Source organism: Aythya marila (genome assembly GCF_965140915.1).
Source record: "Aythya marila genome assembly, chromosome: 2".
Classification (NCBI taxonomy): Eukaryota; Metazoa; Chordata; class Aves; order Anseriformes; family Anatidae; genus Aythya; species Aythya marila.
Genome location: NC_139043.1, coordinates 440916 through 457011, shown reverse-complemented (window position 1 = coordinate 457011; position 16096 = coordinate 440916). Strand labels below are relative to the sequence as shown.

Below are 16096 nucleotides of genomic sequence, written 5' to 3'. Positions count from 1 at the left end.
GTAGCCCCGCCCCCCGGCACGGCCACACCCTCCCCGGTGCAGCCACACCTCCCGGCAGCCCCCGCGATAGCCCCGCCCACTCGGTGACCACGCCCCCCGCGCCCCCCCCCCCCCCCCCCCCCCCCCTATCCCCGTGGCCGCGGGTTCGAGCCCCGCCGCCGCCCGGTGCCGCTCCCGGGCCGGGTTCCGGGTCCGCCCCGCCCCGCCCCGCCCCGCACAGAGCGGCCCCGGCCCGGCCCAGGCGCGGCGCGGAGCTCCGGTAAGTGCCCGGCCCGGGCAGCCCCGCGGCGCTCAGCGCCTGCCGGCCGCGCTCCCAGCCCCGACGGGGCGCCCGTGGAGGTGGGGGGGGGGGGCGGCTCCGGGGTCCTCGCGGTCCCCGCCCGCACCGGGGCCGCTCCCGGGCCCTCCCCTCCGCCTTTCCGCGCCCCCGGGGTCCCCGTGCAGCCCCGAGGCTCCCCCGGTGCCGCCCCGAGCCCCCCCCGGCCGCCCCCCCTCGACCCGGTCCCGGCGGGGCTCGGTGCCCCCCTCCCGCGGGGCCGCCGCTTGCGCAAGGTTCCGGGGCTGGGGAACGGCGCCGCGGGCCCGGCCCCGCCGCTCGGTGCCGCCGCCGCCCCGGGGCAGCCTCGGGGGGGCGCTGGGGACGGTCCCGGGGCTGCTGGGGGGGGCGGGGGGGAGGGGTCCCCTCGGTATCCCCGGGGGGGTTCCGGCCCCGTGGTGCCGCTCGGTCCCGAGCCCAGCCGGTGGCGCGGACCCCCCGAGGGGCAGCCCCCCCAGACGTGCCCCCGGTAGCACCGGTGGGTGTGCAGCCCCCCCCCGGCTGCCTGCACCCGTAGCTGGCGGGGCACAGCCGGGGGGCTCGGTGGGGACCCTGCGTGGGTGCCCCTGGTGACCCCCGGTAAGCCCCCGGTGACCCCCAGTGACCCCCGGTGACCCCCGGTGACCCCGTGGCCGTGGGCTGCCCGCCGAGCGGTGCCGCCTCTCCCCTGCCCCACTTTGCTCCGCTCCCCCCCGGGCACTGGGCACCGAGAAACGCCGGGGAGCCCCCCGGGGGCTGGCGGAGACGTGGCCGGGGGTGGCAGCACGGGGCCAGGACGGGCGCGGGGGCACGGCGGTGACCCCGGGGCTGGGCAGAGGGGAGCCCCCCCGGGAGCCGTGGGACCGAGCCTGGCCCCGGGCCCCGGCGCAGCCCTGTCATTAGCGGGGAGCGCAGCGCCACGCAGCCCGGGCTCGCCGCCCGACCCCACCGCGATGGAGCCGGCGAGCGGGCACAGGGAACGGGGCTGCCCTCCCCGAGCCCCCCATCTCCTGCTGCTGCGTCCCCCGTGCCCCTCGCCCGGTGCCTGTCCCGTTGCGGGATGCTGGCTCCCGGTGCCGTGAAGCCGGGTGCGCGTCCTGCTCCCCGCGGTGCCCCGGTGCCACCCGACCCTCCCCGCGTCCCCCGCAGGAGCCTCTCCCGGCCACGGCCGCCCCCAGCCCGGCCACGCTCGCCTCTCGCCGGCCCCTGTGCCCAGCGGGAGCCTCGCCGCGCGCAGAGGTGTGGCTGCCTCAGAACAGTTACTGGGACTTGGCACTGGAGCGGTGTTTGGATAAAGTGGCCTGTTACAGGCTTGACGGAACAAAGAGTCTCGCTGCTGCTGCTGCTGCTGCTTTTTTTTTTCCCTCACGCACCGGTATAAAAGCTCCCGGCGTTGTCCGGGCACTTGGCAGCTCGGAGCGCAGAGCGGGCGGACAGACAGACAGACAGACAGCGGCCAGCTCAGCCCGCGGCAGGGGCTGTGCCGAGGGTTCCCGGCCCCACGGGGCACAATCCTGTCCTGGGGGCTCCCTCGGGGCCTGCAGCACGGGAGCGAGGAGCAGCAGGAGCGCGGCGCCAGGCGATGGGGTGAGTGGGGCCGGGCAGGGGCAGGGTGGGCACGCAGCCCCCAGCCCGGCCGGGGGGCAGGGGCTGTGCCGGCGCCTGTCCCCGGGCACCCTGCCGAGCCCACGGCGCGGCCGCGCCTGATCCTTCCCCGGGCGCACCCTGGGGTGGCCGCAGCCCTGGGGATGGGGCAGGGGCTGCCGTGGGATGGAGCCCCCTGGGCTGGGGTACTGTGGGGTCTGGCCGGCAGCTCCCCGGGCGGCCCCGTGTCCCCATGCTGCCGGGGGGGGACGCCGGCCCCCCGGGGCCGTGGCGGTGGCACCGCGTGTGGGCGTGCGCGCGGAGCAGCGCCGTGATTCATCCCCTGGATCCGGTTGTTTTGAGGTCACTGAGCGGGGGGAGGAGGATATTTTTGGTGGCGGCTTCTGAAGTTGCAGTGTCTAGAGAACCTCAGCGGCCACGGGAGCCGTGCCGAGGGGGGCTGCGGCGTGCTGGTGGCAGCGGGCCCCGCTCCATCCCTCGCCGCCTGCCATGGCCCTGGGAGCAGGCGCGGGCTCCCCGACCCCCTGCGCTGCAGGCCCGGCTCTGCCGGGGGCTCACGGGGCCACACGGAGCCACCAGGTGAGCGGGGGGGTGGCAGGACCAGGACAGGGGGCTCAGGGGTGGCCACATGCGCACGGCCACTGCAGGTGCCGGTGATGCCGGTGACCCACGGGGGGCACGGTGAGCCCAGCACCCCGGGGTGCGGAGGCAGCTCAGCCTTGGGGCGCTGGTCACGGGCTGGTGCCGCTGGCATGGTGATACCGGGCTGGGGCCGTGCTGCCCCGAATGGCTGCTGCACCCGGAGCTGAGGAATGTCCTGGGCAGGAGCAGGGGGATTAGCGAGCGGCTGCAGCCACCAAATTCCTCCTCGTCCTCCCGCTGCCGTGGGATGGGGTGGGCGGCTGGGTGCTCTGGGCTGAGCTGTGCCCAAGGCTGCAGCCCCGCTCCCCTGGGGGCTCCTCGTCACCACCAAGCTCCTGGTGCAGTGGTGGGGACAGGGACAGGGACAGGGCAGCCCACCTGCTGCAGAGGGAGGGGGCTGTCCCGCGACCCACACGGTGTGGGGCTGGGGGCTGTGGGGGCTCCCCGCGGTGCCGGCCCCCTCAGCACCCCCAGCCTGCTCTCCATGGGGGCACAGGGACCCCATCCCACCAGGCCGGGGCAGTGCGTGCAGCTCTGTGGGGCTGTGGCTGTCCCTGGTCCCCCTCGGGTGCGCTGGGACACAATGCGCGGAGAGATGGGTGGGGGACAGTGCATAGAGAATGGGAAATGGGGACAATGGGGACATTTCCCCAAAAAAGCCCCATGAGAAGGGGTGGGGGGCCCACGGCTGCTGGTGACCTGGTGCAGCGTCACCTCTGGCTGCTCACAGCGTGGGTACCGGGGGGACGAGGCCCCAGGAGCCCCGTGGGGTCAGCAGTGCCCATCACCACGCAGCCCCCGTTGGGTTCCCGCGTGGGGCCGTGGCACCGGGGCAGGGCTGGGGCTGGGACACGTCCACCCGGTGCAGGGCACAGCCTGCCCAGCGCCGCGCTGAGCCTGTGGCAGCGCACCCGGAGCATGCCAGGGGCAGTGCCCATGGAGCGGGCCCAGCTCGGGCAGCGGTGGCTGGGCTGGGTCCCGCGGCCAGGCTGCGGATGAGGCTCCAAAACCTGGGGCAGCGGCCACCAAGGGCTGCTCCCTGGCCTGTGGGCACAAACGTGTGGCTCGTGGATGAGTGCCTGGGGCATCCACCTCTGGAGAGGCACGGGGCTGCGTGTGGGTGGCCAGCGGCACGGGCACGAGCGGTGGTGGTGGTGGGGGGGGGGGGGGTGCTGCATCCAGGGAGCTGCTGCTGGGTGCTGCGGCGGGGCCAGGAGCAGCCCCGGGAGCGCCAGGCGTGGTGCCGCGGGGCCGGGACGATGCCCTGTAATCGTCTTAGGCGGGATCAGGCGGGCAGGTCGAGGCTGGCCCCAGGAATGCGGCGGCAGCACCGGGGCGGGAGCAGCAGAGCCGGCTCACGCACAGGCACCGAGCGGAGCCAGGCGGTAATTAATGGCGCAGAGCGGTGTTGGCAGCCCTATCTCCCTATCGGGGACCTGCCCTGCTTATCTGAGCGGGATTGTTCCCGGCAAACAACAGCCCATTGTGCCGCGCCAGGGCCTGGGAAACGCCGCACGCGGAGCGCTGCGGGACCGGCTCTGCTGCGGGGCGCGGGGGGCTCCTGCGGGGCCGGGGGGTGCGGGGACCGGGGCGTCCTCCCGGCCCCGCGGGGCTGCGGGGAGCGGGTGCGGGACCAGCGGGGTGCCCGGTGCGGGAGCGCCTGACTCAGGGCTCCTCGTGGCTCCTCTCCCGGCCGCGGCACGAGCTGCTGAGCCGTTTCCGCCCGGCCGCGCTCGCGGTGACTCAGCCCCAGCGGGGCAGCAGAGGGCCTGGCGCCCGTCACCCTTTCCAGCGGGGTCAGCCAAGGGTGCCCGCAGCCCTTGTGGCCGGGTGCTGCGGCTCTGCCGGCCCCGCGGTCCTGCTGGGTCCCCGCCGTGGCACCGCCAAAGGCTGGGGGAGCGGGGCAGTGCTCGGAGCCCCCCTTTTGGGCAAGGGGCAGGCGTGCAGGGGCTGGAGGCGGGTTAGCACACGGCTCCCCGGTGCCATGAGCACACGGCTCAGGACCGCTTCCCAGCTGCGCTCTGCCCAGCGCAGTCCCAGAGGTGTTTACGAGGCTCTAAGCCCTGCGAGCTGCAGCCAGGATTAAAGGCAGCAAAGCCTCTCAGGGCAGCGGCGAGCGCGCTCCTGCACCAGACCTGGCACCCTCGGGTGGGGGCCCACGCACCACAGCAGGGCTGCTCCCACGGGGTGATGTGGCCGTGCCCCCCCAGCGGGGCTGGAGCCGCGTGGAGGCTCCGTCTGCGCCCAGCCAGGCTCTTCTGGGTGCCTGTGCCCCCGCTGCGTGCTCAGCACGTGCTGCCGCTGTCGGGTGGCTCATCCTCCCCATCCCCGTGCCCGGCTGCTGCCTGGCACAGCAGAGCTCACCCCCCCCTTCCCCCTTCACCTCCCCCCATTGCAGCCCTAGGGGCTGGGGGACCGCAGGGGGCATTTTGGGGGTCCCGGCTCTGCCGGAGCAGGCACCAGCTTGTGTCCCCCCCCCAGTTCCAGCCCCGCTGGGCGCACTGGTGCGACCAGAGCCACGCAGTTCCTGCAGAGATGATGGGAACTGGGAGCCCCCGGCCGTCCCCATGCCCTGCAGGGTGCGGTGGCCGCGGGGGCCGCGGGACGTGTCCCTCCCCGGGGCTGCGGGGCACACACCGGGGCTCCCCGTCCCGCGCCCCGGCCGGCGGCGGGGGAGTGGCAGCGGCGGTTTGGCGGGCGCCCCGGCAGGTCAGGTCGCTAATCTGCGCTCGCTCGGCTGGAATGTGGATGTTCTGGCTCCGGCCCCGGGATTAGGGAGCAGCCGGAGCCGGGCAGCGCCGAGCCCAGAGCCAGCAGCCGCGGGCAGCGCGCCGTGCCCGGCTTGGCACCGCACCGCGGCTGAGCAGGGCCCGAGGAGACGCAGTCCCGGCGGGCACCGAGGCCGCAGCTCCTCGAGGCCGGCCACGGCTCCGGGCACGGGTTGGGGAGAGGGGGAGCGTGGCCCCGTGCCGCCCGTGGCGGTGTTTGTGCTGGCAGGGCACGGCCAGGCACCCCGGGCCGGGGGCGGCGCACAAACACCGTCCTTATCTGCGGCCGTGCCTGCCCCCGCCTCGCCTCCCCTTGCTGATGGGCAGCAGCCACCTTGGCAAGGGCACGGGGCTGCGGGGACGGCTCCTGGAAAACCCCGCGGTGTGGAAAGAGTGGCTCAGGGCGGCTCCCGCCCGCTCCTGGGGGCACGGCCAGCGGGGTTTGGGGGGCAAGCAGCCCCCTTAAAGCCTGGGTGGGGGGGGGCAGCTGCCCGCGGCAGCAGCACCCCACGTGCGGGGTGGCGGCGGTGTGGGGCGCACGGAGGGGTCGCAGGTGTGGGGCGGGGGGCGGGAGGGGTGCGGGTGCGGGCGGCGAGGCGCCCATGTGAGGCGCAGTCATCCATCACCACCCTCCGCGGTCCCCGCCGTCACGTGGGGCCGCCCGCCGCAATAAACCCGGCACGCCGGCACCCAGGGCTCAGCCGGGGCCCGGGGAGCTGCCGAGGGCAAGTGGGGGGCGCGGGGGGCGCGGGGCTGGAGGAGGGCGCGTGGAGGGGTTTGGGGTGAAGGAGGGCGGCGGGGGTGCCCGTCTGGGGGTCCGGTCTGGGGGTCCGTGCCGCGCGGGGCCGGGCTCAGCGCGCTCAGGGTCACGCCGAGGGGCTGGGCCCCGTCCAAGCCCAGCCCTGGGCCCCGCTCTCCTCCGGCGTTTGTCTTGGCGCCCGCTCTCCTGCTCGGACCCCGCGGCCAAGACAAACCCGGCTGGAGCCGGCCCCGGGGCGCAGCCCGCCCCGCTGTTTTCTTTCTCTCCCCGGCCCCCGGGTCAGCCGGAGGGACGCCAACCGCGGCCGCCCTCCCTGCGGCGCCCTGCCGGGGCTGCTGCGGCCGCGGGGCTGGAGGTGGCACCGGGTGCGGGGCTCTGGGGCACGGCTGGGCAGCCGCACGGCCCCGCGGGGCTCACGGGGAGCCCCCCCCCGAGCCCCCCGCTCTGCTCCCCCAGGTTATGCTGTCCCAACACCGCCCTCTGAGACCCCGTGAGAAGGAGAAGGGCTAAGCGTGCCCCGCGGCCAGCGCCATGAGCCACTCCCAGGTGTCCTCCGAGATCCACCACATCGTCTCGTCGGCCTTCGAGAGCGTAAGTGCTGCCGGGGGGCCGGGGGGCTGCGGGCGGTGGTCTGCCAGGATTGGGGAACCGCAGCATCCTGGGGCACGGCATGGAGCAGGATGGCATGGCACGGCATGGCACGGCACGGCCCTGCTGGAGCGAGGGGCTGCCCGCGGGGCCGCACGGTGCCCAGCCCGGTGCGCTGCTGTGGGGCAGGGCTGTGGGGCTGGGGGTGCCCTCAAGGGGAGGCTCTGCCGGTGCCGTGCCCGGGGCCAGCACACGGTGGGGCTCTGCTGGGGTTTATGGGGCTGCCGGGAGCGGGGTTAATGATTAACCCCTCGTGGCACGCGGGATGGCTGCCCCCAGCCATTGGGCCAGGCCCCATCGCCGCGGCACGTGATCGGGGATGGGACCTGCGGGTGGCACAGGCGCTGTGGCCCCGGCCCCTTCCTCAGTGCTCCGCCACCCATGGATTTCCTCCTGAGCCCCCCGGTAAGCCCTGGCCTCGCGTCCCGCACTGCCCGGCCACGGGCTCCTGTCCCCATCCATCTGGGGGCCCGAGGCTGTGCCGGGCCGGTGGCAGTGCCACCAGCGTGCCCGGGGCGTGGGGCATCGCCCGCCAGAGCCGCTCCTGGGATGGGGAGGGCTCAGCCCCAGGGACCCACGGAGGGGGCCGACGGTGCCCGGTGACGCCTGGCCAGGGCCGGGGGTGGGTTTGGCACGGGGGGGGGGGTCCTCGGCCAGGGGTCAGTGCGGGGGCACGGGGCTGGGGGCCAGGGCTGGGGGCTGCGCTCACAGCTCAGGCAGCGATGGGGGGGTCCTGGGGGGGGGCAGCAGGGCGCTGCGGCTGCTCAGAGCTGGGGGCTGGTGCTTGGGGTGTGGGGGCAGCGTGCGCAGCCTGGGGGTGGGGGGAGCCCCCGGGGGGGGGTCCGGGGGGGCTCTGCCCGGCTTCAAAGGGCAGGGCCCTTTGGGGCCTCCTGGGTTGCGGTGTTTGTGGGGGGAGCTGCCCATGGGGGGGGGCTGGCAGCGCCCCCTCCCCTCTTTGTGCAGCCCGGGGGTGGCGGCGGCAGCGGCGCGGCCCCGAGCAGGACCCGGGCACGGCCCGGGGGGGGAGAACGGGGAGGGGAGTGGGGGGGGGGCCGTGCGTGCCCGCGGGATGACGGTGCAAGGGGGGGGGGGCGGGGGGGCCGGGCAGGCTCCGCGCAGCGCGGGGGGCGCCGCGCACACGCCGGGGGGGGCGCGGTACCGGGGGGGGGGCCGCGCGTTACCGGGGGGGGCGCGCGGTGCCGGGATGCTGCGGTCGCGGCGCGGTGCCCTCTGCGCGCCGCTGTCACCTTGAGGCGGGCGCGGGGCGGCTCCGTCAATATTTGGCGAGGCGGGGGGGGGACGGAGCCGCCGCCGCCGTGACCTTCCCGGCCGCCCCCATAAAGCGCCGCCGCCACCGCGGGGGAAGCACCGGGGGAGGCTCCGCGCCGCTCCGCCATGACTCAGGTGGGGACGGCACCGGCCGGGGCGCGCCGCGCCCGCACCCAGCGCCTGCACCCGGGGCACGGCGGGGACAGGGACCGGGCGCGGCACCGGGGGGCGGCACCGGGGGGCGCGGGGATGCGCGGCGGGGCTGGGGGGGGTCGGGGGACCCGGGGGGCTCGGTGGGTCCCGGTGTCCGCTCAGCCCCGCGCCCCCCCCCCGCAGCCCGAGCAGGATGCGCTGGGCCCCGGCTCGCCCAAGTTCGGGGAGGAGGAGGAGGAGGAGAAGGACCTGAACAAGGCGCTGGGCGTGGAGCGCTTCGAGGAGATCCTGAGCGACTCGCACCCCCGCAACGCCGAGGAGGCCGGGCGCAGCTACGGCGAGGAGGACTTCGAGTGTGAGTGGGGCGGGGGGCGCGGGCAGGGCCCCGGGCAGGGCGAGCGGGGCGGCAGCGCGCCCACCCCGCCCCGTCCCCCCAGATCACCGCCAGTCGTCCCACCACATCCACCACCCGCTCTCCACGCACCTGCCCCCCGACGCCCGCCGCAAGAAGGGAGCGCCCAAAAAGGGCAAGAAGAAGCGCCCCCGCGCCTCTGCCCCCGGAGAGACCCCCACCATCGAGGAGGCCGAAGAGGATGAGGACGAGGCGTGCGACACGGAGACGGAGCGCTCCGCCGAGGAGCTGCTGCAGGGCGCCCCGCCGGAGGCCGTGCAGGTGGGGGCCGCTCGGGGCAGGGAGCGCGGGGGCCGGGGGGCTGCTGGTGCCCGTGGGAGCCAATTTCTCCCCTGCCCTTGGTCGCAGTTCTTCCTGCAGGAGGACGAGGCGGCCGACCGCCGTGCAGAGGAGCCAGCAGCACCCCCGGCACCGCCAGCCCCCCTGGCAGAGCCCTGCAGGGCCGTGTCCCCCAAGGCAGCCAGGGCAGCCAGGTGAGCGATGGGGCTGGGGGTCCGGGCGCCCCGTCCTGTGGGGCTCAGCAGGGGCTCAGCCCCGGGGTGGTGCCTGCCTTGCAGCCCCAATGCCGAGGAGGGACGCTCAGCGGAGGGCCCGGCCGCCGAGGAAGCCGGCTCCCCCGGCCGCCCCGCGGCCAAGTCCCAGCCGGGGCACCGCAGCTACAACCTGCACGAGAGGCGGCGGATCGGCAGCATGACGGGCGCGGAGCAGGCGCAGTACCAGAAGATGCCCACGGACGAGTCGGAGGCCCAGACGCTGGCCTCGGCCGACCTGGACTACATGAAGAGTGAGTGGGCTCTGGGCGAGGGGGGCCGGGGAGCACGGAGCCACGCTGGCCACCTCAAAGCCGGAGCCGTGCGCGGGGCTGGGGCCGAGCAGGGCTGGGCGCAGGCTGTGGGCGCAGGGGATGCCGGGCGCCGAGGACGGGCAGGAGCAGCGCCAGTGGCACGCGGCCAGGGGCTGGCACCCAGGGCGGCTGGAGCAGGAGGCGGCGGCGATGCCTCCCCCGGGGGCTCTCCAGCTTGCAGCTCCGGGACTTCCCGGGCTGCCTTTGCCCTAACAGCTCCCTGGGGAGCTCTCTGCCCTCAGCGCACCCGCAGCCCGTTGGCATGGGGTGCACGGGCGGCTGCTCCTCGCTGTGCAGGTGCTTGCCAGCGCAGCCCCATCCTCCCTGGCCGAGTCCCACCTCCTGCTCCCGTGGCCCCCAGCCCCGTGGTGGTGGTTGCCCTGCCCCAGCTGCCGTCTCTGAGCTTGCAGGGGGGCTACTGCTGGGGACGGGCTCCCCAAGGCTGTGTGGTGCGGGGGGTTCTCGGGGCCGTGCCCCCCGTGGGTTACCCGCCTGCCCCCACCTCCATCCGTCCCCGTTTCTGGCAGGTCACCGCTTCGAGGACGTGCCTGGGGTGCGCCGGCACCTCGTGCGGAAGAGCGCCAAGGCGCAGGTTGTCCACGTCAGCAAGGACCACAAGGAGCCGAGCACGCGGCACCGCAAGCAGGACCGGCAGCCACACGAGGTGGGGGCTGCACCCGGGGGGGAGCTGGGGCACGGCGGGGGTCCCTCTGCTCACCGGGGTACCCCAGAGGAGCCGTCTCGCTCAGGGCCCAGTGAAGGGGGGCTGCCAGCGCCCGCCCCCCCTGTTGCCCTGGGGTGTCCCCGCTGACCCGCCTGTGCCCTCAGGTGTTCGTGGAGCTGAACGAGCTGGTGGTGGACAAGAACCAGGAGCTGCAGTGGAAGGAGACAGCGCGCTGGATCAAGTTTGAGGAGGACGTGGAGGAGGAGACGGACCGCTGGGGCAAGCCGCACGTGGCCTCGCTGTCCTTCCGCAGCCTCCTGGAGCTGCGCAAGACCCTGTCCCACGGTAGGGCAGGGGGGCAGCCCCTCAGGGTGCAGCAGGCATACCCCTGGCCCCACTCACCTCAGCCCCTGCTCCGTTGCCCCAGGTGCTGTGCTCCTCGACCTGGACCAGAAGACTCTGCCGGGGGTGGCTCACCAGGTGGTGGAGCAGATGGTCATCACCGACCAGATCCGGGCCGAGGACCGCGCCAACGTGCTGCGGGCGCTGCTGCTCAAGCACAGGTGAGCAGGGGGCAGCGACCCCACAGCGTCCCACTCCCCTGGGCTCTGCTCCCCACGGCCGCGGGGACAGCGCTGTCCCTGGTGCCACCGGTCCACACTGGGACGCTGGGAGCTCCCCCGGGGCAGTTGGCACCAGGAGCCCCTCGGGCACGCGGAGAGGTGGTGCCGCCGCAGACAGCCCTGGGTTTGTCCCGCAGCCACCCGAGCGACGAGAAGGATTTCTCCTTCCCCCGCAACATCTCGGCCGGCAGCCTGGGCTCGCTGCTCGTGCACCACCACAGCACCAACCACGTGGGCGAGGGCAGCGAGCCGGCCGTCACCGAGCCCCTCATCGCTGGCCACGCCGTGGAGCACGACACGCGGATCGACGTGGAGCGGGAGGTGAGCCCAGCCCCCCCTCCCCAAACCTTCCTCTGTCCTGCTGCCGCTCCTCATCCTCGGGCCAGGCCCTGACCTGAGCTTTGCCCCCCCAGAGGGAGGTCCTGGCCCCACTGCCCCCGGCTGGCATCACTCGCTCCAAGTCCAAGCACGAGCTGAAGCTGCTGGAGAAGATCCCGGACAACGCCGAGGCCACGGTGGTGCTTGTGGGTATGGAGGGGTGGCGAGGAGGGGTGGGGGGGGTTCCACACGCCAGGCACCCCAAGGTGACCCCCTGCATCCCTCGGACACCCCGCAGGCTGCGTGGAGTTCCTGGACCAGCCCACCATGGCCTTCGTGCGGCTGCAGGAGGCCGTGGAGCTGGACTCGGTGCTGGAGGTGCCCGTCCCCGTGCGCTTCCTCTTCGTGCTGCTGGGGCCCAGCAGCACCCACATGGACTACCACGAGATCGGGCGCTCCATCTCCACCCTCATGTCCGACAAGGTGAGCGCCGTCTCCTGGGCCGCGTCCCGGCTTTGGGAACGTGTCCTGGACGCGTCCCCTTCCCGAGTCCCCCACCGGGGGCTCTGACCCTGCCGTCCCACAGCAATTCCACGAGGCCGCCTACCTGGCCGACGACCGCCACGACCTCCTCAACGCCATCAACGAGTTCCTGGACTGCAGCGTGGTGCTGCCGCCCTCGGAGGTGCAGGGCGAGGAGCTGCTGCGCAGCGTCGCCCACTTCCAGCGCGAGATGCTGAAGAAGAGGGAGGAGCAGGAGCGGAGGCTGCTGCTGGAGCCCAAGTCTCCCGAGGAGAAAGGTGCCTCCGGGGCCGGGGCCGGGGCTGGGCAGGGTCTGGGCGGCGTGACGGGGTCTCACCGCCCATCCTCTGCCCCGGGTGCAGCGCTGCTGAAGCTGAAGGTGGTGGAGGGCGAGGGTGAGGACGAGGACGATCCCCTGCGGCGCACGGGCCGGCCCTTCGGGGGGCTGATCCGGGACGTGCGGCGGCGCTACCCCAAGTACCTGAGCGACTTCAGGGACGCGCTGAACCCGCAGTGCATCGCCGCCGTCATCTTCATCTACTTCGCCGCGCTGTCCCCGGCCATCACCTTCGGAGGGCTGCTGGGTGAGCTCTGGGGTGTGCCGTGCCGTGCTGCTGGGGACAGGCGGTGCGCCTGGAGGCGCCGCAGCCCCTGTCCCGCCTGCTGTGCCTGACCCTGTCCTGCCCGCAGGGGAGAAGACGCACGACCTGATCGGGGTGTCGGAGCTGATCATCTCCACGTCGCTGCAGGGCGTGCTCTTCTGCCTGCTGGGCGCCCAGCCCCTGCTCGTCATCGGCTTCTCGGGGCCCCTGCTGGTCTTCGAGGAGGCTTTCTTCACGGTGAGAGCGGGGAGGACATCCCTGGGTGCTGCGCCTGGCCCTGGGGCTGTCCGTGCTGCTGACACCCGTCCGTCTGTCTGCCCGCAGTTCTGCACCTCCAATGACCTGGAGTACCTGGTGGGACGCGTCTGGATCGGCTTCTGGCTCATCCTCATCGTGCTGGTCATGGTGGCCTTCGAGGGCAGCTTCCTGGTGCGCTTCGTCTCCCGCTTCACGCAGGAGATCTTCGCCTTCCTCATCTCCCTCATCTTCATCTACGAGACCTTCTCCAAGCTGGCCAAGGTGAGCCACGGGTCCGGGATGCCTGCGGGGCAGTGCGGGGGCCAGGACGGGCCTGAGACCCCCCCCCCGCTGCCGCAGATCTTCCAGGAGCACCCCCTGCACAACTGCACGAGGGCCAACGGCACGGAGGCGGAGGCCTGGCGGGAGGGCAGCACGGCCCCGGCCAACAGCACGGGGGGCCGCGCCACCACCAAGGTGACGGGGCGGCCCAACACGGCGCTGCTCTCGCTGGTGCTCATGGCCGGCACCTTCTTCATCGCCTTCTTCCTGCGCAAGTTCAAGAACAGCCGGTTCTTCCCCGGACGGGTGCGTGGGGCAGGCGGGACGGCGGCGCGGGCGCTGCGCGGGGCCCTGGGGTGAGCCCGGCTTTGGGGGGCAAGGGCTGAGCTGGGGGGGGGGGGGGCGGGCAGGGGCTGGGGCCGGGCTGACGCTGCTCTGCCTCCAGATTCGGCGGCTCATCGGGGACTTCGGGGTGCCCATTGCCATCCTGGTGATGGTGCTGGTGGACTACAGCATCCAAGACACCTTCACGCAGGTCAGCACCAGGCCGCTGCCACGGCGGGACCCCCGCAGCCCCCTTCCCTCCTGGGCCCGGGGGTGTCACTCGGCCACCTCGGGCTCCTGGCATCCCCCTGCCTCCAACCCCAGGGGTCCAGCCCCATCGGGTGCCCCTGTGCCCTAGTGTGGGGCAGGGGCCTCCTCGCTCCCAGGGAGCTGGGGGTAGAGCCCTCAGTGCCCCCCCATTATTTTGTGCCCCCCGCAGAAGCTGAGCGTGCCCAGCGGGTTCTCGGTGACGGCCCCGGAAAAGCGGGGCTGGGTGATCAACCCCCTGGGCGAGAAGAGCGACTTCCCCGTGTGGATGATGGTGGCCAGCGGCCTCCCCGCCATCCTCGTCTTCATCCTCATCTTCATGGAGACGCAGATCACCACGTGAGCGCGGCGGGGCCGGGATGGGGGCCCAGCAGCACCCTGCGGGGCATGAGCGGGGCAGGGGGAGCCGTGCTGTGCCGTGCCATGCTGTGCTATGCCTTGCTGTGCCGTGCCGTGCTGTGCCATGCTGTGCTGTGCTGTGCCGTGCTGTATTGTGCTGTGCCATGCCTTGCTATGCTGAGCTGTTCCATGCCAAACCGTCATGTTTTGCTGAGCTGTGACAATCTGTGCTGATCCATGCCATGCCAAGCCATGCCAAACTGTGCCATGCTAAACTGTGCCATGCTGTGCTGAGCCGTGCCAAACTGCCATGCCGAGCCTTGCCGAGCCGTGCCGTGTTGAACCATAGCATCCTGTGTAGTGCTGAGCCACGCTGTGCTGTTCCGAGCCCTGCCAAGCTGTGCCATGCCATGCCGTGCTGAGCCATGCCAACAGTCCGCCCTTGTGCCCAGGCTGATCATCAGCAAGAAGGAGCGGATGCTGCAGAAGGGCTCTGGCTTCCACCTCGACCTCCTGCTCATCGTGGCCATGGGCGGCTTCTTCGCGCTCTTCGGGCTGCCGTGGCTCGCCGCGGCCACGGTGCGCTCCGTCACGCACGCCAACGCGCTCACCGTCATGAGCAAGGCCGTGGCGCCCGGGGACAAGCCCAAGATCCAGGAGGTGAAGGAGCAGCGCGTCACCGGGCTGCTGGTGGCCGTGCTCGTCGGTAGGTCCAGCCCTGCCCGCCGGGGTCCCACACGGACACGGGGCCTGGGCAGCCATGGGGGGGGGCTGGGAGGGGTGCAGGGGCACCATACGGACACCCCCCTCTGCGCAGGGCTGTCCATCGTCATCGGGAAGCTGCTGCAGGAGATCCCGCTGGCCGTGCTCTTCGGGATCTTTCTCTACATGGGCGTCACCTCCCTCAACGGCATCCAGTTCTACGAGCGCCTGCAGCTGCTGCTGATGCCCCCCAAGCACCACCCTGATGTCCCCTACGTCAAAAAGGTCGGAAGGGGGGGATGTGGGGGGGGTGCCACGGGTGGGAGAGGCCATGCCCTGCCTGGTGGGGTGCGGGACCCTCCCCTGGGGCACCCTGGGCTGTAGCGGGGTCAGGGGCACCAGGGCCCCTGCGGGACCTTTGCCTTGGGGCTTAGGGAGGGGAGGGGGGGACATAAGAAGGGCTGCAGGAGCCAGGTCCCAGGGTGGGGGCACAGCAGGGTGAGGTGGGGGGGACGCAGGGTCCCGTGCACCCCGTCCCTGACGCCCATCCCCACACAGGTGCGCACGCTGCGCATGCACCTCTTCACCGGGCTGCAGCTGGCGTGCCTGGCCGTGCTGTGGGCCGTCATGTCCACGGTGGCCTCCCTGGCCTTCCCCTTCATCCTCATCCTCACGGTGCCACTCCGCATGTGCCTGCTCAGCCGCATCTTCACCGACCGCGAGATGAAGTGTGTAAGTACCGGCCCCGCCGTGCGCCGTGCTACCCTCCTCGGGGAGGGACACGGGGGGGGGATCAGGGGGGTGGTGGGGGGGGATCAGGGGAGCCCCCGCTGCACGCTCAGCCCCCCGCTCCCCCAGCTGGACGCAGACGAGGCCGAGCCCATCCTCGACGAGCGGGAAGGTGTGGACGAGTACAACGAGATGCCGATGCCGGTGTGAGCCTGTGCCCGCCCGCGAGCCGCCCGCGGGGCCCCGGTGCTGCCGCCCCGCGCGGGGCTGGGGGCAGCGGCTGCGCAGCCGGGGACGGGCCCCCCCACGCCCCCCGTGTCCCCCGGGGCTCCGCTGTGCCGGCCGGGGGCCCCCTGCCAAAGAGAAGCCGTCCCACGGCCTCACCCCACGGGGACCCCCCGGGGCACCCCGCTCGCCGCCGCTGCAGCGCGGGGGGCCCGTGCCTTTGGTGTCCCCCCCGGCCACGTCCCGACCGCGCCGTGGGGCAGAGCCCCCCCAGCACTCCCGTGCCCTGCCCCAGCTCCTCTGCCACCCCGGCCCGACAATCAGGCGTTAGAAGCGACCGCCACCGCGTTTAATTTAACTGCACTGGCAATAACCAAACAGCTTGGCAGCGAGCGCGGCAGCACGAGGAGCGCCCAGGGCAGGGCTGGGGGCAGCACCCGCGCACCGCCCGTGGCGGGGGGGCTGCTGGCCCTGGGGCCCATGGCTCCCCCCCCGCCAGCTCCGTGGGGCTGGGGGCAGCCCGCAGCCTCGGACGAATAAAGAGACCGGACTTTGCACACTTTTCACCAGTTTTATTGTAAATTTAACCCCCGCGTCCCAAGCACCCCCCTCCTCCCCCCCAGGGAGCAGCCCCTGTGCAAGTGGCCGCGGCCCTGCCCGACCCCCTCCTGCCCCACTGCGGGGCTGCCACTGCCCCTATGGGGTCCTGGCGGAGCCTTCCCCTCCCCCAGCAGTGTTTCAGGGGCCCCGGCCCCCCCCCCTATCCCCCAGGACCACCAGACCCCTCCAGCGACCCTGGGGCCGGGGGGGGCCGTCAGGGGCCACTGAGCCCCCGGCCCCGCCACGCAGCGGCCCCGTCGCGCCCC

The 16096-nt window shown here is 73.6% G+C and overlaps 1 protein-coding gene across 2 annotated transcripts; it reads left to right on the top strand.

Annotated features, from left to right (window-relative positions):
- The first annotated feature begins 138 nt into the window (after positions 1 to 138).
- On the top strand, positions 139 to 15787 carry SLC4A2 (solute carrier family 4 member 2). Of its 2 annotated transcripts, none has more exons than XM_082754721.1 (23): positions 139 to 259; positions 6527 to 6661; positions 8324 to 8495; positions 8578 to 8813; positions 8901 to 9025; positions 9110 to 9336; positions 9924 to 10060; positions 10225 to 10405; positions 10488 to 10623; positions 10821 to 11004; positions 11097 to 11211; positions 11300 to 11484; positions 11588 to 11801; positions 11886 to 12107; positions 12214 to 12362; positions 12450 to 12644; positions 12723 to 12950; positions 13090 to 13179; positions 13408 to 13574; positions 14027 to 14280; positions 14392 to 14561; positions 14835 to 15008; positions 15135 to 15787. In XM_082754721.1, the coding sequence occupies exons 2-23, from the start codon at positions 6602 to 6604 to the stop codon at positions 15213 to 15215; spliced, it is 3702 nt and encodes a 1233-aa protein (XP_082610847.1). In that variant the 5' UTR covers positions 139 to 259; positions 6527 to 6601; the 3' UTR covers positions 15216 to 15787. The 2 variants fall into 2 exon arrangements, with proteins under 2 accessions (XP_082610847.1, XP_082610848.1); XM_082754722.1 differs by lacking the exon at positions 139 to 259 and adding an exon at positions 1751 to 1882.
- Positions 15788 to 16096: the final 309 nt, after the last annotated feature.

What these genes read in the sequence shown, in the direction of transcription:
- SLC4A2 (XM_082754721.1), top strand. Translation starts at nt 6,602, where the DNA reads ATGAGCCACTCCCAGGTGTCCTCCGAGATCCACCACATCGTCTCGTCG. An exon ending in TCTCGTCGGCCTTCGAGAGC is followed by an intron (nt 6,662 to 8,323) that starts GTAAGTGCTGCC and finishes CCCCCCCCGCAG; the next exon opens with CCCGAGCAGGATGCGCTGGG. An exon ending in TCGAGGAGGCTTTCTTCACG is followed by an intron (nt 12,363 to 12,449) that starts GTGAGAGCGGGG and finishes GTCTGCCCGCAG; the next exon opens with TTCTGCACCTCCAATGACCT.